Below are 25,221 nucleotides of genomic sequence, written 5' to 3'. Positions count from 1 at the left end.
GTGTTACCAGATGATCTAGAGGATTAGAAATAATCTATTTATGGTTTCTGCTCCCTAGTTATCCTGGCGGCCCGAACAACCCTGGTGGGATGTCTATGTCCCAGCATGGCCGGTCACAGGATTTTACCCAGCCGGCTGCTGCTGCTGCAGCTGCTGCTGTGGCTGCAGCAGCAGCCACTGCAACCGCCACTGCCACAGCGACGGTGGCAGCCCTGCAGGAGACGCAGAACAAGGAGATGAACCAGTATGGGCAGGTAAAGTCGGCACCTGCCTACCCCTAAATATTTTGAAAGCTTTCCCTACCAGATGATTCTTGGCTTTGCTATAAGTGTACAATTTTGTATCCTTCACTGAATTCTTGGAAAATAACAAAATACAAAGGTGAACTTACCTCCTAGGAAAGTTATAGAAGAAAGTAATGGTCAGATGCAGTCGCGGCTGCTCCTGCATATCAGTAGTGGGGCTGGGAAGGGGGTACATCACTTACTTGCCGGCTGCCGCTTTTTTTCCATCCTCTTTCTGGCTTCTGTTGAAACAGGAAGCAGGATAAACTCCCTTAAGCCTAATTGCCGTGTTGTGATTGGTCTGAGCACCATGGTTCTGCGCTCAGATGGGGAATGGGAGCCTAGGCATGTTCTCCACTCAGGTTTGCATTCCCATGCCCAGAGAACATACAAAGTGTGCATGAATGTTTGGCCAGCCCCAGAGGGCCAGCCAAACATTCATGTGCACTTAGGAGGGTGCCACCACGATCCCCCCGCCCATTCCACTTGCGCAGCCTAGACCCGCCCCACAAAACTGCCCCAGCAGAGAAAAATAAAATCATAATAACATTGTGTTATTATTTTATTTTAACTTTTTTGCCATGCCGAAAGGCAGTGAAGGGAAGCTCCTCTGCCATAGCGAAGGAGCCGCCCCTGGTCAGATGCATGGTAAATCAACATTTCCATTCAAGAGTTACTTAATAATACACATAAAATCACATTTATTCCATACAGAATAAGAGTCTGAGAAAGTTGCAAAAAGGTAGAAAGAAGTCGTGTGCATCTTCTGTGTTTGAAAACACATTTAAACACCCACTTGAAGGTTATTTGTATCAGAAAGGGTATATTACATCTGCCCTTCATACACACTCCGATTAATTTCTATAATTAATATTGAGGAGAATGATCTTCTTACAAAGGGATCATTTCAGTGAAGAGGTGCTATTAGAATTCTGCTGCCTTCCATCAGCTTGTCTGCAGCAAAATATATTTTGTCTCGTATAGTGAGGTACACTAAGGGCGGCGTGGTTAGCAACAGACTTTTCATCCGAGTGTAGCATTGTGCGGATGAGAGAGTTCCTGTGCTTCATTCAATGTTTCTGGGCATTTTTTCCACTTTCCGGCCTGAGGTGTCTTCTTTTGTGTCACTTGTGCTCCTCTCAGCACACCCGAAAACTACTGTACCCCACATTAGCAGTTCCTTGCTGCTCTTTACTGAAGCTAATAGGCTTTTAATGATAAACATGTGTTAGGTTTTAAAGTGGTGTACAGAAGCAAAGTCCACACCTAAAATAAATACTAAGCCACAGCATTCAGGGATTGACATATTTGAATTCTATAATTTGGGTGTACTGGGGGCATTCCTTTCAGATACGAGTTGGAGACCCAGATGCAATCCATGCACCAAATACACTTTAAACCATACACCTTTTCTTGCCTGTGGGTGATTTCAAATGTGTTTTTAATCACATTAGTGCATATTAGGGCAGACATCGGATTCGTATAAGACCCTGTCACAGTTACTTTTATAATTTCTTTGATGTGTATCATATGCTGCGGGTCGCCAGGCCACACGCTCCGAACCAGGGGACAATTCAAATTTTAAACCCCCCCCCCCCCATGTGTGCGTACTGTTTTCAGAAGCTGTATGTGCTGCTTGTTTTTCTAATTCTGTTTATAAAGTGATTTAACAAACATACTTTTTCTTTGCGTTTAGAAATCCATTTGGATTGCAAATGTGCAATGCCGCAGAGTACTGAACATGATAGAAAATGCGACATGACCCTCTCCCCCCACCTGATGATCTGTTTCCCCTCCCCTCCTCCCCGCCCTTTCCCCGTTTGTAATGCATGTCGCATTTTATTCTTGTTTTTTTCTCTTCCGGTGAAGGTTTGTTCCTCTTTCCAGATGGGCCCGTCTCAAGCTTACAACAACCAGTTCATGAGCCAGCAGGGGGCACGTGGGCCCGCCTCGATGCAAGGCGGCATGAACCCAGGCAATATGGGTGCTGGGATGGCCCCGTCCAGTATGAGCGGTCCTCCGATGGGCATGAATCAGCCTCGGCCTGGCATGAACCCCTTCAGCGCCCATAATCAGAGAATGCCCCAGCAAGCCTACCCAGGTCCCCGCCCACAGTCGCTGCCCATCCAGGGCATGAAGAGGCCATACCCGGGAGAGGTCAGTACCTGCAGGTCCGCGTTGTGAAAGGACACCTATGTTTGAATCTGGCACAACAGTTTGCACCCTCTGCATATCCCCAGTATCGAATCTTTTCTGCTGTGGTAGAGTAGAACCAGGTTTCCTTTTAAATGCCATAATCTTGGCAGTTTCATTGGGCTTCTCCAAAATGAGGAGGCATTGTACCTAGTTTCAACACTTGGCTAATCTTGATTCTAAAAACAAAATGATTTTGCTGTGTCCAAATGTTGTGGACCGGTCACCATAAGCATCAGCCCACAGCACTAGGGTGAAAAAGACCTCACAATACAACACTTCTGTAAGAACTCATATACCCGCCCATTAAAAACGCCGTGGCCACACAGATCCAGTTTGAATGGTCCATATTTCATAGAAAACCCCTTGGCACCGCAAAAGCTAATTTCCAATGAGAATTATTGGACCCACAACACAGCCTTAGTGAATGGCAACACATTCTCTTTTGTTATGTTTGGCTACTGGTTTCCCTATAGACTCAGCTATATCACAAATGAAGGTACTCAAAAGCTTAATCGAGTCCTGTCTCTTTCTCATTTTCAGTTAGGAAGAGGGCCACAGTTGACTGAGCCTCTTGCCTTTGGTGATTCATATTTTAACATTTCAAATTCGCTGCCATTCGGAGGCTTCATTTCAGAAGCAGTGCTTTTCTTTAGAATGTAAACTTTACCATGCTTTGTTTAATGGATTCTTTACATTATCTTTTACACCAGCTCGAGAGCGAGTAGTCAATGTTCTCTTGTATAAGTGATGGAATGATAACCCTTGATTGTCTTTTTCCCCTATTAATCTATTTGGTATAAAAGCCGAATTATGGAAATCAGCAATATGGACCAAACAGCCAATTTCCAACGCAGCCTGGGCAGTATCCAACACCCAACTCTCAACGCCCGCTGACGTCGCCTAACTACTCCGGCCAGCGAATGCCAGGCCAGCAGAATACGGGGCAGTATCCTCCACAGGCCGTCAATATGGGGCAATATTACAAGGTAAGGCCCTCTTCAGTTGAGCGATTTATATTGCAGACAGAAGGATGGGTGTGTGGTAATGATGGTTGTTTCCAAGGCACATGTGTAGATAAAGGCTGTTGTGTGAATATGACTGTCCTTATGACCAGAAAGACTGCTGCGATGGGGCAGTTGTGATCATTATTGAATTGACACCTCTTGTGACATGGACAGTCGTCATGGATGCTTGGAGAATGTAAGTTGCCAGGAGAACGTTTCCAATTATGGCTCATCAAATGGCAACAGTTTTAGAGTTTTCTATTGCTATTGCATGATTTGTCACACTTAGTTGTGATGATGCACTTTCCCACACCACTCATTGTCAACATTGATGTTGTGATCATGTTCATGATGACAACTTATGTGACGATCGAGGTGCTGCAGTGCGTGTTCCCAGGACATGGAGTGACTGTTTTCAAGTTCTGCTCTGCCTTCTTTCGTCCTTTGTCTTACTGTGAGTTCTCAAACGTTGCAACGTCTGTCTGTCAGTACTCCATCCTGTTGTTAAAGGAAGCTCTCCCCTCAAACTGGGCACTCTTCTCTTGGCCTACATCTCTATTTTCACTTGCTGCGCTCTCCTGGCCGCATGCTCACCTGTGCTCTCTAAAACTCTGCTCACTCAAATGCTGCACTGCTTTATTTGCAGTGTGCATTTCACCACCTGGAATCACTAGCAATAGGCGCCACGTTTTTGACCCTTTGACAGTGACGGTCCTATTGACACGTCATGGTTTTATTTCGGCTCTCATTTCTTTTACTTTCTTCTGGACCAAGGGGGACCTCTCAATTTTACCTTGCCTACATACTGGCCTGTTCTATCTTTGCATGCAGATTGAGATGGCGCAGGCTTTGATTCATGATGCTTGAGGTCAACTTTGTGATGTAGTTGTCAGAGCTAGTCTTGGCTTTTCACTACACCTCACTTTACTTTCTGGAATCGTTCATTCTTTTTTCCCAATATGAATATGGCTTTCCAAGTATCCTATTGAAGCGGGATGAGAGCCTTAATACCGTAATTTCCAAAATATTTACACCTAATTTGGACCTTTTAGGACTTTTCAAGTCTCATCGAGCCTACTTGCTCTTCAACGGTTGTGTAGGGGATTTCACAACATTACCAGTTATGGGATTGCCTGAGTTCATCGCACTTGCTATGTTTCCCTCATGTTTTGGTGGATGATCGGCGCAGCAAACTTAATGAAGTGTTCACATTTTACTTTTTTATTTTTTGTATTTTCATTTTTTCCAAATATTTACTTTCTTTACCTCTTTGTTGCAGCCTTCGCGGCCTGTCGCAAATTACCCCCACTCACCTGTTCCAGGAAACCCCACGCCTCCCATGACGCCAGGAAGCAGTATGCCACCGTATCTGTCGCCCAACCAGGATGTGAAGCCACCATTCCCCCCAGATATAAAGCCAAACATGAACTCCTTGCCTCCGCCTCCAAGTGAGTCAATCATCACCTTGCTTGCATGCTTTAATGACCCATGATTTTGGTCATGACCAAGTAAGGTTTGAGTAGTGTTCTAAAGTGACGTGCGTTGGGATGTATGAGGAAAGGTATGAAGTTGGATTGTCGTTGCACCACCACTTCTTGTGCTTCATTTGCAGTATGCTTGCAGTTCAGCAATCCGGAGCTTGAGTATGACAGCCAGGTCTGGAAGGCATATATAGAGTCTTAGCTTGAGTATTTTGTTGAATTTGGGCGGACACAGGTAGAGTTTTTCCAAGTACTGAAGGATAAATCAGGAATATTAAGTCTCGCTCTGCAGGCCCTTTGTTCAGAATGAATCAAAGGAAAACTAGCAAGAAAGTACATAGTCTGCATCAGCCAATAGATGTAAATTCACTAGAATGTTAGGGGAGGCAACACTGACATCAGACACCTATTGACTGCAGATCTTATCACTAGATTGACCCACCCCTCATTCCACCCTCAACACTAAAGTAGACTCCCATGTGCTGTTCAGTGCAAGGACAAGGAGTGGAAACTACAGAAAGGTAGGCAGGGTTTTATCAACTCATGTTTACAGTTTCTGCCATGCAACATTCATTTCCTGAAGCAAGTTGGAAGATCTCACATATGTATAGTGTCGGAGAGTGGTGACGTGCAGCTGAGACATTTCATTGCTTGAGTTGCACAGGTGTGAGGTCTAGAATAAGGTGCCATAAGGTAGTATCTGGTCATTAGGAAGGTGGGGAGTAACAGGAGGAAGACAGTGTACACAGAAATTATGGTAAATACATGAAGCTGCCTTTCAGATCGGTAAAGATTAGTAGCATAATTCAAAAAGTCTGGACAGACACATAGACGTAATAATCATAGCACAAGAGTAAAACCAACCTGAACGCCAAGTAGTGTCAATTGTGTTGCATCAGGCAAACCAGGTAGACTTGCTCGTTATTTCCGTACAATAGACATACACGTGTGCAGAGAAGATTGAGTGGTAAAGCTGATGCTAGGAGAGAGGTTGGGATTTTATGTAATGTTTTAAAGGCTGTACTAACCGATGACTGCATGCTGTTGTAATGGTTAACTAGCATGTAACTTGATAGCAGCTACAACCTCCCAGAAGCTGGTATTTTCACATGTTTTCTTCCCTGGATCAACAACACCTGCGAGCAGTAGTTTGTGTCCCATCTGTGATTATACAGCATTCCCTTTGTCATGCTCATAGTTTGAAAGTCTGAAACACTTGACTCATTGTTGCATCTGCTTAATGTAGGCGTATTGGGTCGATGTTTTAGTCTGTACAGCTTTGTGTCTTAGGACAGTTGTAGAACTGTGTATAGAGTGGAGCAGTAGCTCACAGACCGCTTTGTGGGAAATAAAGTGCAGTCAACCATTGGGTTGCAAAGGCTAAAATGGTCTGTGTTTGAAGACCTCAACACCATCCCAATGCCTGGTCTCTGAAGAGCTCATACGAGTGCTGGCAGAGTATGCACTGCTATCAGAGCTGTGCCATAAGCAGCAGATCCAGCACACGTGTTCTGGAAGTACTAGTGTCCTCCAGGATCTGTAGTGAGAACTGTCCCAAGTTTACACGGATCTGACAAGCCACTTTGCACATCATTGGAATATTCCTAAATGTTTCACTGGTATCACTTTGTGATCACTGCATTTGCTCATTTGATGGTATATTGTGATAGTCGCTTGTACAAAGCATATCATTTGTCATGAGTAGCATCTGGAATGTGTTTTAGACCATATGTTTCATCCCAGGAAGTACTAGCTATCACATTTTGCCCCTTTCTTGGTATTTTTGTTATTACAGATGTATTCCTTGATCGCTCTTGCTGTTACACTGCCTCACCTTATTACAGTTGCGTCTTTCTATAACCACAGATATTACATAGCACCCTCTTAAATGTTATGTTGTTTTGAAGGATGCACCCTAGGTCACCAGGCTGCACAGACGGTACATTTATTGTTCTGGACACATGTGCGCTCACGGCCTTAAACACAGACCCATTAGGTTACACTGTCTGAAGTAATCACCGGAGTGCTTTCCTCTAATGGCCTCCATTGATATTCTGGCCGCGGAGTAACCCGGTCCAAGGACAAAGGGATATATGTCATTGAGCCGCTGCCTGAGAGGGGAATATAAATAGCGTCTATACCAAGAATATTCAATATTGTGCGTTCATTGATGTATGTGCCTCTCGTAGCCACTCGCTGCCCTTGCCGCATTAGACTGCAAGAGCCAACAGGGTAACACAATCTTCCTAGCTTCATGGTGCTGGGGACAAGAAGTTTTGGAGCAAAAGGTTACTAATTGCAGTAAAAGTATGGTTCAGCGGGGGCCACCGTGGCCGCAAGCCACCAGGAGCGATAGAGCATCACATCCATTAGCTGGCTGTAGCTGGATAAAAAATAAAAAGCGTCAGCTTGCTGTCAGGGTTATTGGTAGCGTTTGACTGCGGCAGCCAAAGGACAGTATTCGGTCAAAGAGAGATGGGTGAAGTATTGGAAAGGGAATCAATGTGATCTCTTTTTTGACAGCCCAGTGCAGGATTGCAATTCAAAAGGGGATGTTGTTCTAAGAAGTGCTGCGGGAATTCACTTCCCAGCTCAACGGATCCCCCAGTAATGTTTGTAGATCAACTGAAATCTAATAATATCAGATCTCTGGTCATAGGGTTACTAGGAGGCCTGTCTTCTTGTGCTTGTGCAACAGCAACAAGGTGATAGATGGATGGACTTCCTGATTAGCCTCAGCCTCGTATGCAAATCTGTCTTGATCCTGGTCCAATAGAAACAGTCCATCCCACCTGCCAGGCCAGGTCCTCCCTGAACGAGAACACAAGCAAGCCAATACTTGTTTCGCCTGATTGGGGCTCATCAGCCAGGTATCTTAGTTCCAGTGGCACAGTGAGTATGGGATCCACGTCTGGGCGTATCGTCACCGTTAGGGTGTCAACTGCAATAACAGCAAACAAAATGTCCTACAATTTATCAGTTGTTCATTTCCTCTTCATCATCCAACCATTAAAATACCAATTACATTGAATTAGTGGCCTTACAATGCTCTTCCGCCTCCCTGTCTCAACTTGACACAATTAGGATTTTAGGAAAGCTAATATTTCCCAAATGCTAGATGTTTACATTAATTAACTGGTCAAAAACGTAAATATATAGCCTAAAGACAATTTTATTGAAAACGACATTTTTATACTTGAAGAACAGTAACGATTTCTGTTACTATAATTCTAAAAACGTAATATGAAATGCATTAAAACATGCCATAAACCAATGCCAAACCTAAGCCTAACACAAACCCGTGCCTTTGTGTTTTCAAAATAAAATATTTCATAGTGAAAGTATTTCAGCTTAACACTTTCGGGATGTATTTAGGGTTCCGATTTTTTTATTTTTATATCCCATTACGGCAAACATCCCCCCCCCGGTCATTTTTTCTGAACTCTCACGCAGATATGTTTAGGTTTCGTGAACTTGAAGCTTAACGAAGTCCTCTGCATTACTCATGTTGTAGCATTGTTCACTTAAAAACATGAGTAATATCAAGATCACTCAGACTTCAGTAGAGTATTGATACCTAGGAGCTTACAGCCTGATTCATCATTCTCCCGTTTTGCGAGCCCCTAATAGCGATTCATAACGAATCGCTATTAAGGACTTGCAAAACGGGATTCATGTAGAAATTGCGTAAAGAAATGCGATTCCTACACATTCCTTATTTGCGATTAGCAAATTGCTAATCGCAAATAAGGAATAACTCCCCATTCATTCCTATGGGTCAAAAGGCCCATAGGAATGGATGGGGAGTATTCCTTATTTGCGATTAGCAATTTGCTAATCGCAAATTAGATAGCGATTTAAAGGGTGCCAGGGGTGTCCAACGGACACCCTGTAGCACCCCTTAAATGCAAATTGAAACGGGTGTTGCGCACACACATGTCCAAAGGACATGTGTGCGTGCAACATGCAACTTAGAAAAATGCTTTTAAAAGCATTTTTCTAACTTTTCGCTATTTACCACGAGGTTTCACCTCGCGGTAAATAGCGGGCCGAAATTGCGAATTCGCAATTTTTAAATGGATGATGAATTGCATTTAAGGAATCTCAAATAGAGATTCCTTAAATGTAATTCCTCGCAAAATAGCGAAATCGCTATTACCGATTTTTGCATTTGGGATGATGAATCCCAAATGCAAAAATAGCGCTCGCAAAGGGCCAGATTCTCAGAATCTGGCCCTTTGCGAGCCGATTTCGGCTTGATTAATCAGGCTGTTAGTGCCTCTACCACTCGGATTTTTCCCACTCAGATTTGTTCCTCTGGTACCTTCTTGGATCCAAACTTGTACAACAGCCCAGTGGTGTTGCAGATATATGACTGTCATGGGCAGAAGCTTAGCGCTGTTTTCCCCTGCTGAATCACACCACCCCCGTGCACCACAACACTTTATGGTTGGTGACTCAGTAGTTCCAGGCCATCAGACTAAAGCCGGCTAGTGAGATCAGTTTTCGGGTGTAGAGGTGCAGTGGGTACATGTAAATACTGGCCAACACCAGCTGCCTCAACTCTGGCAATATCAAGGCCTAAAAAATATGTTTGAGAATATCCACTGTAAATCACAAAGAAAATGTGGAGACTATTTGAGGAAGTTGTAGCCTTTTTTAGTTGGTTATCCAAATGGAATGGCTAGATTATAGTAAGTGTCGATTGTTCCAATACATCTTGGCAGGACGGACTCAAAAGGTGAGGTTGGGAGTCTTCCTTTTCCAACCAAATACACAAATTTATGGGTATACAATGGTCCTTTCTCTCATCAACTTATTCAATCTCCACGTACATCCTCTATTCATTCATATTTTTTTAATAAGGTAAAGAAGCCTCTGGACCCTCGTATACATACGATGGTCAAAAACAGATTTCATAATATAAACATCGTAAACTACTACTATTAGTGCTATTGATGAAGAATGGGGCTCTGGTTGTAGGGGCTGATATAGACTGTTGTCTGGAGTCTTGCAATCGCCTTTAAACAGGCTCTCTGAGAACCCCTAATTAAGACTCCATAAGGATCCACATGCAGCAGTTCAGTGGTTTCCTGTCAGTGACAGGATTATGCTAAAAATTCAGTGCTTAGTGTTCAGATCCTGTTAGCAGCAGCTGGACTACACTTACCAAGGATAACCAAAGTTAGTCGGCAGGTGGCAACTTGAAATGTTTGCAGCAAACACCAGATCGAGTTAATGACGCTCAAATGCAGTCTTGTGTCACAGGAAGTCGCTCCTTCTCTCCCCCGTCACCATTGTTATGGAATCCATTTCCTTTAGACATTTAACGTTCTCGCACACTTTTAAGCTTTCGAAAAAAAGCTGAAATATACCTATTTGGCTACAACGTTGTCAGAAAGGCACCAGTAAACCCCTTTAGCATGGCTAGTACTTTATAAGTGTTGTCAATTACTCATCTTTTGCGGCTTACTGGATGAAACATTAAGAGTTTATCTTTGTACTTGGGTTTTCCATAACGCTTGGTTTTGGTTGGTTAGATATCAAGCGCAGCTTTATCTATGTAAATATGGTGTCCGTGGGCATAAGAATCACAACAACAGCATCATCTGCATACAGCAAATCTGGACCCCTGTGGCGTTTACCATGGGTTGTGGTGGGAGAGCAATGTGTGGGGTTAGGAGGAAGCCTTACCAAGACAGGCTTGTAGGTCAGCAAGGAGGAGAAGAAGAAGAAGCTTGTGAATGTGGCTAAACTATGCATGTGTATGAATCTTCTTTAGGCTCTAAAGTAGTTTTAATGGCGTGAATTTGCTTGTGTGTGCAAGGTGCCGGATTGTGACCAATGGGGAAGGAGGTCTTCTACAGTAGTCCACGCTTCATAGTGAAGACTAAATTGCCTTGTAACATGAATGACTACCATAAGAGCGACTGCATAGATTTGTGATAGGTCGTAAGACGTTGTAGAGCATCTAGTCAAGCTCAGGTGACTAACCAGCTCTTTGCTTTTCATCGGTTTCTATTGTGCCACTGACACATTTTGACCTCTTCTATCCATGCCAGATGCAAAAGGCAAAGTACACACCTTCTCCCCATCCTCCATGCCATCCAGTCATGCTGATGAGCTGCGGCTGACCTTCCCCGTGCGGGACGGTGTGGTGCTCGAGCCCTTCCGGCTGGAGCATAACCTGGCTGTCAGCAACCATGTCTTCCACTTGCGGCCGACAGTCCACCAGACGCTGATGTGGAGGTGAGTATGCATCTAGTGGCATGAGAGAAACTGAATACTTCCAAAGGGTTACATTTTCCACTCACTTTTACTTCTGCCTTTGTGCTGGGTATTACATAATAGTGGCTCTGGGGCTAAAGTGGACCAGGTTAGTTAAACTTCATTATTGCAGGTAAGCAATCTTTCTGAACCCATCATGATACAGACCCGCGACCTGCATCATCTACCACTGTCCAAGCAGAGGACACCTGCCTTTGTCCATTTCCAGCCTATAATGCAGATCCCCTAACCTGCAGCATTTATTGTCCAAGAACAAGGTCACTCTGCCCTGTCCACCTACACATTCATTATACAGGGCGGCTGACCAACAGCATCTGCATTTCCTCACCCCTTCTAAGCCCAGCATGCAGACCAACAAATGAGCTGCAGCATCTCTCATTAAACGCACTCTGACAGGTCCTCGTCTGTCCAGCTTCAAATGCACAGTGGAGACCACTGTTCTGCTCGTTGTATGGCAGCTGTGCAGACATAGGTGAGAGCCCCGCTGTTCCATGTAAAAGCCCGAGCTTTATTATCTGCTTTTACCTGCTTCACTCGCCAGTCACTGCACCCTGAGAAAATGACCCTTTTTAGGGAGATTGATTGCTTTCGTAACCATGGCAACCTCTGACATGGCTGCCTTCGTTCCTCCCTTGTGGCCACAGCTCTCACTTCAGTGCACTCCTGAACTCATACTCACGAAGGGGGGCGGACGGAAGGCCAGTAATTGCCGTCGTTCTCTGCAGTCGTTTGGGCAGCCCGGCATGTCATTATGCCTGGGTGTACGGTGGTGTGTGGCGGATTTCAGCAGTTTATTTGCAGCTTCTTATTAATAGGTAATCAGCGCCGGGGAGGGCTGTCAGATACCGCCTGCAAATTTATACCTCTGCATTGTGGCTGCTGGCGACAGCAAAATGGCTCCTTGCTATCCGCCTGCATCCAAGAGGCAGTTGTTGCAATACATGACATACGCTGAAATAAAACTTAATGTGCCAGCTTGGTATTTCAGGTTGCTTTGGGAGTGCAGAGAATAGACACATCTCAGTCCAGTAGTAGAAACTGCCAGAGGGGTCATTGTTCTTCATCTGCCTATAAGCTTGGTCATAAGGTCTAGTAATGGGGTGAAAACATTTAATAAGGACCTGAAGACAGCGATTACGCTACATGTATGACTTGCTCTGCTCTTGCAGCTTCCATTTGCTATGTACCCCACTCTGTTGTTTTTTTTAAAACGTATTCCACTCCTGCCCTATGAATCCCCCTAATTAATATGTAGTTAAATAATGCACACAACAGAGGATGTCCATTCTCTCATTATTTTTGCTTGCCATAACTATAAAACTGTTCAGTGTTAGGCAAACCTCAAGCCATATTACTCACAAAGATTAGCTGCTAGGTCACACTGACAAAACCCAAGTACCGCCAGCCATGTCCGTTGTTGTACACCATTGAGAATTCTGCTGCGTGAATCTTTTCTTGATTCACATGCTGTGCATTATTCCACCATCTAATGGTATGGTCCAGAATTCTCTTGCAGTCTTTTTTGTTTTGTTTGTTTGACGTTGAGTAGTTGACCATTTGTTACTATGTCCCTTGTTGTACACTATACTCGGAAATGGTTATGGTTAAATCTATGCAAACGTTATTCTGAATTCTTATTTGGAATTGTGAAAACTTGATTGTGAGCAGAGCTCACTGACAATTTTCATAGCTTTAGATTCGGGCTGTCCCTTTATCCCTCAGCAAAGGGAAGCGTTTTGAATGCTCTCGGAAAATATACTTACTCTCCTGTTATACTATGCAAAAGACGTTCCCCTTTGAACCTCCATTACATTGAAGTTAATGAAAGGGATTGCTGACCAGAAGTTATTTGTGCTCTTCCCTTATGTGCAGGTCTGATCTTGAGCTCCAATTCAAGTGCTACCACCACGAAGACCGGCAAATGAACACAAACTGGCCGGCCTCCGTCCAGGTCAGTGTCAATGCCACTCCACTGACCATCGAACGTGGGGACAACAAGACCTCCCACAAACCCCTTCACCTGAAGCACGTATGCCAGCCGGGCAGGAACACCATACAGATCACGGTGACAGCATGTTGTTGTGTAAGTACAATCTTCTGGAACGTGAGGTCCTGGATTATGGGGATTCAGGGAGGGGAATGTGGTGACTTTATTCACCTGATGTTTGTGCACTTAGGGTTGAGTTTGACTTTCAGTTCAACTAACTGGTGACTATTGTGGTTGTCGTGGTGCTCTTTGTGTGCACATGGTGTGCACTCCAAGTTGTTCTTTAGGGCACAAATTGACTTGTATCTTGACAAGAATTTAGGTTAAGAAAGGTGAGTTGAATCCTTAAGGCCTGTGGTCAAGTCTTGGCCTCTGTGTAGAAGGATTTTTCTCTCCTCATTTGGGATAGCAAGAGGGAACGTTGAAAGAACTTTGTGATGATATCTGAACGTGTCTTAACACAGACATTGAGTTTGCTGCCTTGGTTAATGTACAGTTACTGTTCTGTGTCACTGCTCACCACAACCTTTTACCATGTTCGGACTGCAAAATAGCGCATTTCTGTAACCTTCTATGACCATTTTATTGGTCAGAAACCATATTTTATACCACTTTTATCAGTGAAGGAAATCTTCTGGTAGCTTCATAGTCCTCAGTGTACACCTTCGTTATACATCCCGAAACAAAGCAGACGCCAGACCAAAGAAGAAAGGGAATTCCAGTGGAATCTTTTCTTTTTAAAAACCCTAATTAAATCTTACCTTTGAAGGTGGGGCTTGAAGAATTTTAGATATCCTGAGGAAACTAAAATTGACTATCCAAAGGAGTCTAAGAACATCCCTGCAGCTCATTCACTTGTCTTTTTTTAGCTGAAATCTTCTGCTTCTATGGTGTGGTTTGTATATGGGTTTTTATATAGCTCACACTGCAAACTGACTGTCTGAAAATAAGCAGTAGTTAAAACCTGGCATTTTTTTGACCCACACTAAGAGGGGGCATGAGTTAGAAAAAGGTCAACATATTTTGTTTTTGTTACTAAAAATGAGAAATACACGACGGATTGCTTTGTGATGCACTACTGACAGGAAATAGGGTTGCCTCATACTGACTTTCAGACTACAGTTGGTTTCCTAAAACGAAGTAATTACTGAAATATTTTAGCCCAATTCTAGAAACTTCTTTTCAGTCATCCCTCTATATATATGCTTTGTACTGCAGTAGTGGTCCCAGGGTCAGCTTAAACCAACAATTTTCCCAAAAAAAACAAATCCTACTGCGTCATTGATTTCACCACTCAACACTCTTATGCTATGAAACAGAGTACTAGGATCCCTGCTCAGTGCATCTCCTCAAGAGCAAAAAAGCTGCTGGGAAAAAGCCACCAATGCCAAGCTGCTTCTGCACAGAGAAAATGACAGTCAGAAAGTTGAACAATGTTACATTGCTCCCCACACTTTTTCCCTTCTGAGGGTTACGTTACAGTCACAAAACCGCACCTAAGTACCACAATTTTTTTTCCTAGTGTGAGAGTTGTTACTCTCACAAAAACCACACCTAAGCAGTTTGTCTGTCCATAACAATCTCAATGCCTAGCAACTACCCGTGTAGTGTGATGAATTATTGATGCTAAATGGCATTGGTACTTTGTATTTGAATATTACATTATGAGGGCACCCGTAGATCAAGGAATCTGTGAACGACGTGCTGTATAATAATGTCTCACAAATATGCAGCTATAGGTCTTTGGTTTGGAACAGCAATGGGGGGAACGTTTAACTGAAGTTGGTGGATCACCACTAGAAATGTCCTCCACGCTGGCAGTTATAAAAAAAGTTATTTTATTTTGAAACCATTTCTTTGACTGCTTTTAACAATTCTAACAGTCTTGATACTGTGTCCCTGATGGTCTGCTCTTTTCTCCTTCGCAGTCGCACTTGTTCGTTTTACAGTTGGTGCATCGGCCGTCAGTACGTTCTGTACTGCAGGGGTTACTAAAGAAGAGGCTTCTCCCAGCAGAACACTGCATCACAAAAAGTAAGTCAGACTTCTGAAAACTGGAACAGTACGAGTATCGATGAAACGTGAACTGTATTTTTTTGAAAACAAAAATGTATTGCATTTGGAATATTATTTTTGTAATGTGTGGAGCACAGTCAGATATGACTTTAGGTTTTTGACTGGGAGCTTTTTGATGTGGTCCTTGTTTGTTGGGGCTGCAATGGAATCCACACTGCATGCCTTAAAAGCTAAATCCATAAATGTTTCTGAAACCAGTGGTAATGTGTGATAACTTTTCACCACAGTTAAGAGGAATTTCAGCAGCGTGGCAGCTTCAACAGGTAATGCAACTCTAAACAGTGAGGATGGTGTGGAACAGACAGCAATCAAGGTGTCCCTCAAGTGTCCAATCACATTCCGGCGGATTCAACTCCCAGCGCGAGGTCATGACTGCAAGCATGTACAGGTAAGGTCCCCGTTCAGCTAATGACGAGATTCCGGATGTAACCTTAAAACACATGAATCTTGGCACCTGTGACGCGTTAGTCTCCAAGAGGCTATCTGTGCAGTGACCAACCATATGTTTAATTGGGCAGTGAGCTGCCATGTGGTTAAAGCGGTAGTGAAGAACTAGAGTGACAGTGAAGGTCTGTGTGCCTAGAGAGGCAATACAAATGCATATGGCTAAAGAAGCAATACATGTGTATCTGGTTAGCGACTGCAATGAGTGTTCAAATTGTTAGAGGGGCAGTGAGTCAAGCCATTTCTGTCACATAGAGTATTTGTATAGCTGGAGGGGCAGTAAAAATTAAAAGGGTTCGAAGTGGATTGTGGCCTGGCAAGCGTCCATTTTGCCAGATAGTCAGTGGACGTCCAAAGGAGCAGAGAGCCACGTGACAGACATTGTGTGATCATATTGGTAGGGGGCAGTGAGCGTCCATTTGGCAGAGAAGAATTTAGTTGCCATAAATTAGAGGTAGTGGGCCACCACTGCTGGAAGGACCAGTGAGCTTCCATTTAAGGCTAGTGCCTTGAATAACGCCATAAATCTATTATCGCAAAGAGTCACCAGTAAGCGTATTGGTGAGCTGACAAATTGAGTATCAGTGCTCTCTGCTGTATGGAGCTAGTGAAGTGGGTAGCTGCAGTATGGAGCTAGTGCAGTGGATTGCTGTCATACAGAACTAGTGCAGTAAATAGCCGCCATACAAATTAGTGCAGTGGATAGCTGCCCTATGGAGCTATTGCAGTGGATAGCTGCAGTATGGAGCTAGTGCAGTGGATAGCCACCATATGGAGCTAGTGCAGTGGATAGCCGCCGTATGGAGCTAGTGCAGTAGATAGCCGCCGTATGGAGCTGGTGCAGTGGATAGCTGCTGTACGGGGCTAGTGCAGTGGATAGCTGCCATAAGGAACAATTGCAGTGGATATTGGTCATACTTAACAATTGCAGTGGATAGCCGCCGTATGGAGCTAGTGCAGTGGATGGCTGCCGTACGGAGCTAGTGCGGATGATGGCTGCCATATGTGCTGTCTGTGAGCTGTTTATAACCCAGTGCAACCGAGAGCTGCCACATGGATAGTGCAGCATTGAGTTGTGATATACAGCTAGTGTTGCAATGAGATGCTACATAGGTACATCAGTAGTATGATAAAAAGAGAGGGTGACAGCCTTCAGCCACGGCTGAGGGAATGAGTTCTTGCAGACTTATTTATGAGTTTTGCATGTGGTCACAAAGACATCTGCTGAGTCTGACATGAGTTTGACAGTCGGAGCCTAGGAGCATGCTGTGCTCAGTTAGTCCGGAGTATAAAAAAAAACAAATACAGAAACAAAAGTTAGTACACATTTCCTATTTTAAATCTGTCATCGGCGTGTACCTAGCACTGTGTGCCCTGCCTTATTCTGAAAGTCTTGGAGTCGGTGACATCGAGGGGTTAGATTAGGGCTGGTGAAGCGAATGGGGAACCTTGTTCATTTCTGGAAAATGGTTGGCAATAGCTAATGTTCATGTACTTTGTTATGTCATCACCTGATTCTGATGTTTTTTTTTATCCTCGGTCATGAAGTCCGCTTGTAACCATTTTTCTAGTAAATTACGAATCATTTTAAATGAAAAAAACATTTCTGTTGTTTTAGGGGTTTCTCTTATTTTAAATTGATATGTGGTACGCCTTCTCGTTTCTATTTTGTACATGATCGGACTCGACTGCCTTTTGGGTAGCATTCTTGCTATCACAATTTGAAATGAAAAAATAAGATGGCCTGAAACTCCCACCAACACGTATGAGAAAACTGAAGCATCCTGAATCATTATTCTTTGTACTTGGGTGGATCGCCTAATGTTCGTATCTGTTTTGGACTTCTTGCAGTGCTTTGACCTCGAATCCTACCTACAGCTGAACTGTGAGCGAGGGACGTGGCGGTGTCCTGTATGCAAGTATGTACATGGGACTGGAGTTTCGACATTTGGTTTTTGCTTGGCCATGATGCACTGTTATGGATAGGAAGCATCGAGGAAACTAGCACTCTGATTGAGTTGCATTGAAATATTAACCAGACTACAGTTGGTCCATGTTGAATGGGGCTTAGGATAAAGGGGTACGTGGTTTTGTGACCTGGGTTACACTAACTGAATACATAATCTCCTTTAAGTGCTTAGACATGGGTAGCACAGAGCGACATGTCAGAGGGTAGATGCAGATTGCACCATGTGCATCAAGGCACTCCCACCATCCATTTCTACCTTCCTTCTATTTGTATGAATTTAAACTTCATGCATTCAGTCAGCGAATGGCTGTTTCACATTCCGGACTTTACTGGCGCTCCGACCACGTGATTATTTGTGACATTCTTGCATAAAATGATGAGAGAGGCCTGCTGCTTCAACGCCCTTTTTTGTCTCCCCTATTCAGTAAAACTGCGCTATTGGAAGGTCTGGAGGTGGACCAGTACATGTGGGGCATTCTCAACGCCATTCAGAAGTAAGTGTTACAGTTAGTTTTCGTTCTTTTCATTGCACTGATTGCTGCATGGTATCAGTAGGAAAATCCAGGAGCCGTATTACAATAAGTGCCCCAGGGGAACAAATGGCATTTGCGCCCGCTTTGCGCGCCTCCGGGGCACTTTGGTATTATAGAAGAGGGTGCAGATGCTTGAACGTTCCCTTCTATAATACCGATAGTGCTGGCACACTTAAAGTACCAGCACTACCTTCAGAGGGTGTGCCCTCATTTACATAGGGGCGTGCCCTATGCAACTAAGGGAATTCCTTTGGCTTTGCGCCTGCGTCATATTACAACGCGGGCGCAGAGTCAAAGCAGCCCTCAGGAGGCGCACTGACAGTGCACCATTTACAAGGTGGTGCAATGTCAGTGCACTTCCTGAGAGCAGCCCTCTGCAGGGGGTAAAGGGGGTCCCATGGACCCCAGACATCCCCTTGCAGACGGGTGCAGTCACTGACTCCACCTGCCTGCAAGGGGATCTCTATTACCATGTAAAAATTCAGGCGGGTGCCGCCTGCACTGTGAAAACACGGAGCAGCTGCTCTGTGTTTTCACATGTATGTGCTGCCCCCAGGGCAGTGCAAGTTTGCGGCTGCCGTGGGGCAGCACATACATCATAATAGGGCGCGTTTTGATTGTTTGCGCCCGGCGCACTTTTTAAAAGGTGCGCCGGGTGCATCCAATCACAAATGCATAATACGGCCCCAGGTGTCTGCTTGATGGGCTAAAATGTGTTCTCAAAAATGAATGGCACATCTGAGCATGAGCGCATTGAAAGAGGACACAGGAGTCCCAACCTCTTGTCATAGAGCCACGATAAGTCAGCAGGTTTCGTTTTTCAAACTAAGTTTTCTGCCTGTGTTAAAATAGATTGTGCTTTAAGTTTATCTTGAACATGCTGACCCCATTTGCCGTGCACAGAATATTTCAAAACATCTTAGTATCTTACAGATAAATCACTGGGTGATCCATTTTGAAATTACTATCCCTTTTTTAGTTTTTAAAATGGTACCTAGAAGAACCTCCTAAAAATAATTATTGCACAACCAGCACTGGTCAATATTATACAAACCAGAACTCCCTGCCTTTAATAGTTATGAATGCCGTTCTGCTTTCTTTAAGCAAATCTTTTATATTTTCTTGCCACATTATTTTTGTTTAGCGTATTAATTAGTTTTCTTAAGTTTAGTTTTACTTATACTACTTTTATGGGAATGTCAGAAAGCTGTTTACCAGTCTGCATCCATTAACCACTTTTCAATTATCCTGGTTGTTGTTTGCACTGGAATGCAACCACTATTTTATCTTGGAAGGTATCCTTTCAATTCTCACCACTCCCCAGAAGAGAATTGTTTATGTCGACAATTTATCTCCGACCACCACGGGCCCAAGGCCCAGGGCAGTTTGAGCACCAAGGAAAACAGGGGCAAATGTTCAGGGAGTTTAGAGTTGATCTTATATTAAAAACGTTCACTATACCAACATGTCTGTGTAACTGTTGACCACTGATTTTAACAAATATTTGTTTTATCACGTGTTTGAAAAAAATTGTTTCATGCTGCAGTAGACTGGGAGAACATTTTTCAAACTGCTGTTGACATAACACATTTCCTGCTCACTCTAGAACAGGATTTCAAGTTGCCTTTACATAAGGTTGGTATTTGGGGAGGAAAAGCCCAAAAGCCTCAGCGGTTTGGATATCAAGGAAGTGCCTCTCCTACCTTGGCTCCTGTTTAATCTGATGCTATTGATATTAAACGAAGACTGCATGTCTCATTTGTATATTTTCTGCCTACAACAAGACTGCAGGCCCTGCTAAACCTGCATTTTGGTTAAGCCCTGAAACTATGGCACCTTTGTTTTTGCCCCACGCCGTATTGGGCGATGTTCTGCCCCAGAATTTGGAAGCTCTTTCACCTGGACTGTTGGTGCTTGCAGACTCTTGAAAATGTTTCTTATTCAAATAGTCCTGTGTGTTGCAGCTCTGAGTTTGAAGAAGTGACGATCGACCCAACGTGCAGCTGGCGGCCGGTTGCCATTAAGTCTGAGATCCACATTAAAGATGACCCAGATGGCATGCCCTCCAAGCGTTTCAAGACCATGAGCCCCAGCCAAATGATCATGCCTAATGTGATGGAAATGATAGCAGCTCTGGGCCCTGGACCGTCACCCTACTCCTCCCTCCAGCAACCACCCGGGGGCAACAACCCTGAATACGTTGGCCAAGGTAGGTCTTCACTGCTAGGTGAAAAACTAATTGTACAAAAAAAAGTGTGTTCTCTATGTCAAAGCTTGTCCTCTTGGAAGCCCAGACCTTGCGCGGAGTGGGAGAACATCCTGACAAGTCATTGACTTTGAAACAACATTATGCTTAAGTGTTTCAGTAACCTATTTGGGAATACTCTTCTCGCTCTACCACATAGAAAACTTAGTAAAAACTGTGACAGCACAGAATTCTCTACTGCTTCAGTGCGGTGCCATACCAGTGATCTTTGCAGACCTCGACAAGAGGAGAACACAGTTCTGAAGCATTGCCAGATTCAGTATGGCTTATCTGCCAAGACTGTCCAAGGGAGAGTTAGAAGACTAGCGTTTTATACTGGCATACAAGCAAACTGTACTGACTTTTGACTGATCCCAGTGCCAGACTTGAATGTAATTAGTGACATAACAGCTCTAAGTTTCTCACAATCATTAGCTCTTTTGTACAGAATGTTTGTATTTCTATGTGAAAATCACAATTTTAATGTGAACTTTTTAAAACACCCGATAGTTGCTTATGTGATATGCACACATTGGAACACTCTCTCCTACATTACACACTCAACTGCCCCTAGGGCTACTAAGGAGAAAGTACAAAACAAATTGTTCCACTTTTTTTTTCTTCTAGGAAACGCCTACCAGGGCCATGGCAACTTTGACTTCCCCCATGGGAACCCCGGGGGCACCACCATGAATGACTTCATGCATGGTCCACAGCTGTCCCATCCACCAGACTTACCAAACAGTATGGGGGCCTTGGACAAACCCTTAAGCCACCCAATGCAAGAGTCTGTAAGTAACCTGCTTCCCAGACCTAATCTCTGGCCTTTCGAACTCTGTTGCTTGCCTTTGACATTAGAATAAACCTCACTGTTTGTGGCCCTGACACCATCTTAATATTTTCCATATCGAACTAAAGCCAAAGAGCAGTGTTACTGTCAAAATCTGACCAATCTAAAACATGAGATGTAGAAATTGCAAAGTTGAATGATCTGCATGGAAAATTTACTTATTTCCACATTTTAAATATGACTTCTAGTTGATGATGCACAAATATTTACTAGGTAAAGAGTGTTTAGTGCCATAAGTACAGATTTCCACATAAACTGAGAAGGTTTCAATAATTTGCATCACCAGAAACCCTTGTGCTCTCTGAGTTCATGTATGATGAGATGATATAGTAGAGCTAAGTCATTAAGTTATAAAGAATACACTACATACTTAAAGCAGACGGTGTTATTTTTTTTTATTGCATTTATAGCACAGCTCTAGTCACACATGCATGGGAGCACTTTATCACAGTAGGAGACTTAAAAATTACTTTGTGTCTTCCAAGTACCGGAAACCAAGAAAGGAGAGAGAGAGTGAATTAGGAAGTAATGGAAGGATAGAAAAAAAGATGAGATTCTACAGCCTTATTGGAGAATAAGTGCCACATGGCATTTTTCGAGATTCCAGGCATGCGAGGGCAGATCATGAGAAGGCACGTTTGCAGATCATGAGAAGGCATGGTTAAATCTCTTGGTACTCAGGGTGCGAAGAGATCTTAGGGAGAAGTCTGAAGTGCTTCTCTTATGTGATCTGCCAGTAGTAGGGAGTTTATCTTTATGAGATTAGGCTGAGCAATAGACGGGTCTTTTAGGATATTCAAAGGTTTTGAAGTTTCTCTGAAGAATCTGCAGTATTAAATGAACATGATCATACTTTCTTTGCATAGTTGATCATAAAGGGCTTATAGGGATGAATGGGTTTAATTGGGGGTACATAGGTCCTAGGAACAGCTGCTGGGATTTGGGATTGATTTTTCCACATCCCCACCTTTGTGAGGAAGAACCAAGAACTGGACCACGTATGTGACATTTTCATAAGGGGCTTGTTTTTTTTGTTTAAGACAAGGCAGTCTTTTATTATCTGATTACGTTTGGTTCTAAAGCAAAATTGTCATCCAGGATAACCCATGAGACTTTTTTCGAAGGGGAGCAAGTAGGTGGAGGTGATTCACCAAGAGGGTGAATTTTAAAATGATTGAGTAGGTAGCTGCATAAGAGAAAAAACGTCATTTTGGATTCCAATCAAATTAAGGGACACTGAAGTCTCCCAGAATACTAGGGACTTTATTTAGAGTTTACGATTCTGAATGTTTCTTCTAATCTGCTGAGTGGTGATGTTATTTGTCGATATTTTGGGAAGTGGCATCATGTGTAGGTTGGAGAGATTGGGTTCAAAGATAGAACCTTGATGCCCTTTGTAAGTCAGAGAACAGGTAGCTCAGGAAAACTCAATCATTAAGAAAACTCAATCTTTACAAAACATTTGGATAGTATTAAAGTAACTTCATAACCTTATCACTAAGGCCCACACATTTGGATATGGTGTAGAGTGGGACTTGGCGATCTAGTAACCACAGAGAAGCTAAGAAGTACAGAGAAATGTGTAGGATTGATTCTACATAATGATACTAATCTAACTTAAAGCACTGACTTTAACTGGTTTTAAGGTCTAAATATAGATATTCTCTTGAAGGGTGTTAAGGCTCTTTGGCGACTGTAATCTCTCTTCACTCTGGTTCCTAGTTCGATTTTGGGGATTTGTGTTTATTGTAAGAAAATCCTGTTGATTAATGATCTTCTGTGGATTTCTAAATGTTTATTGAAGACCCAGAGCCATTGCATATCTGCTTCAAATTCAAGACCTGAGTGCACATTATCTCATTCAAGCATAGTTTATTCCCAAACAAATGTGCTAGGATATGACACACATTTTCTTTTGCTGTTTAAAATCCCTGGCTTACTCTTACTGGCCAACAAGCAAATATGTCTCTGTTGAACCAGCATGCTCAAAGAACCACTACATTATAACGAGAAAGGAAATTCTAACAATTGTAGATTTTTCTTCTACCAAACATGAAGTGGATATGTCTGTGCTGTAATTCAAAGCTTATTTTTTTTCTATGCTGTAACCCTGCAGCCTGGTTGCTTTTGTTTTCTACGTGCCTCAAGACTTGTATTTGGACGAGGTTGCCATTCCGAATGCATAACAGTACAAAATGAGCAGCTGCTATAAAGCCTGTTAAATTTAGATTGTTTTTAATACCTTACAGAATGTTACAAATAACACAAAAGGCATCGGTTTAACAAGTTCAGCAACTTATTACAACTATTTTTAATGCAAACTGTTTTCTGTGGATTTAGAGCGAAACCAACTTTGTGCTACATTCAGTCTGTTAGTAAATCAGTACACTTTTTCAACCACCTACATTATAGTCTTTAATATATATTTTGGTTTAAACATGTACAAATGCTATTTTAAAGTTGACACTACATTTTAAAACAAGTGTGGCTGGAGGTTAAGCAATCTGGAAAACTTTTAAACATTGCCTCAAACCCTGATAAAGATTCTGATTTTCTTAGGAAGTTAAGGGAAATAATACAAACAATATACATTGCAATTTAACAGGCCATCGGCTGCTTCCACTGTACACATATACACACAGAAATCATAAAGGTGGGACAGGGACTTCCCCTCACAGACTCTTGCTTTAAACTTAACTTGCCCAAGTCTGTAAACTGGAAATCCTCTTGGTCTACAACAAATACAATTTGATTTGTGTTTCCTCTTCACCAATGTGTTGGGTGTTGCTATTCATCTTCAATACAAAATTATTTTGTTCATTCCTAAACCGTGCGTTAGCAGACTTAAGGTGTTTGGGTGTCTGGGCGAGGTTGTAAGGGAAATCTAAATGCATTACATTTCAGGACAGGCTATAGTCTTCACACTGATAAGGGGAAGACATCTAATAGTGTCAGCAGGCATCACACAGTGACTTGGCCAGTATTTCTAGGGCACATATTGGGAGCCGTAGCCTACCAGTACTAGGTTTCATTGACTTGTTTTTTTGTTTATAAATAAAAGTGGATGAGGTTCTGCTATTGAAGTTTTTATAGCAGGAGGAACGAAATCCTCCCATACCATTCTATCTCCTTCACACCCCCTGATTATTTCTAGCATGCCTTAAGACTCACAATGGCTTCCAGATCAAAGCCTGATTTTTAATTTAAAAAACGTGGGTATCTGTACAACCGTCGGACTGTACCCACCTCTCTCCTAGTTCCAAATATGTCTTCCTATATTCTTATGGAGGATGCCTGGAATGAGAGCAATGCTTCAATAAAGGGATTGCTATCAGTGGGGTTTTATACCTTCTAACATTGGAATACTCTCATAACTCTTCTTTAAGCGATCCAGACTCTCATGAAACTGCTGGGGTATATAGAGTTTTTGCAGCGTAAATCTTTCTGGATTCACTATGCTGTGCATTATTCCGCACAACTGCATTGCTGAAGCAATTTTCATCAATAACAAAATAAAATACCGCAACCCACTAAGTGTTTGTGAGACAGTGAGTGTGATACTCCATTCCTCAGGTGTTCTTAAATTTCAGCTCAAATTAGATCTTCATTTTTTCTGCCTTTTATTTTTTTTGACATCCTTAAAAAAAGAGCTGAGAAGATCATTCATTTTCAGGATGCTAGAGGAGGCCTTAAATTCTGATTCAGCAGAACTGAGGACACAAATCACTGTCTTGATCCACCATTTACAGTGTGAATGCCTCCGATATTGGATTATGAGGGATATATTGGTGAACTATTAGTTTGATATTCTTAAGTAGCAAAATGTATGGTCTGCCTCATGTCCTTTCTATTCATACTCATTCA

General features: G+C 42.9%; 1 protein-coding gene across 7 annotated transcripts in view; it reads left to right on the top strand.

Moving 5' to 3' along the window:
• The window catches only part of ZMIZ1 (zinc finger MIZ-type containing 1), a 514,453-nt gene that overhangs the window by 473,271 nt on the left and 15,961 nt on the right, over window positions 1–25,221 (top strand). For 4 of the 7 annotated variants that reach the window (XM_078642957.1, XM_078642953.1, XM_078642954.1 and 1 more), the window contains 12 exons: window positions 59–254; window positions 2,154–2,441; window positions 3,284–3,466; window positions 4,764–4,932; window positions 11,028–11,214; window positions 13,126–13,336; window positions 15,169–15,274; window positions 15,544–15,704; window positions 17,612–17,679; window positions 18,155–18,223; window positions 20,212–20,471; window positions 21,135–21,298. In XM_078642957.1, coding sequence (XP_078499083.1) covers window positions 59–254; window positions 2,154–2,441; window positions 3,284–3,466; window positions 4,764–4,932; window positions 11,028–11,214; window positions 13,126–13,336; window positions 15,169–15,274; window positions 15,544–15,704; window positions 17,612–17,679; window positions 18,155–18,223; window positions 20,212–20,471; window positions 21,135–21,298 — 2,062 coding nt within the window. The remainder of the gene's footprint in view (window positions 1–58; window positions 255–2,153; window positions 2,442–3,283; window positions 3,467–4,763; window positions 4,933–11,027; window positions 11,215–13,125; window positions 13,337–15,168; window positions 15,275–15,543; window positions 15,705–17,611; window positions 17,680–18,154; window positions 18,224–20,211; window positions 20,472–21,134; window positions 21,299–25,221) is intronic. The other 3 variants (XM_078642955.1, XM_078642959.1, XM_078642956.1) reach the window with 3 other exon arrangements.

This window comes from Lissotriton helveticus, chromosome 5_1, assembly GCF_964261635.1.
Source record: "Lissotriton helveticus chromosome 5_1, aLisHel1.1, whole genome shotgun sequence".
Taxonomy (NCBI): Eukaryota; Metazoa; Chordata; class Amphibia; order Caudata; family Salamandridae; genus Lissotriton; species Lissotriton helveticus.
The sequence above is the reverse complement of the archived record's forward strand: the minus strand, read 5'-3'. Positions and strand labels throughout refer to the sequence as shown.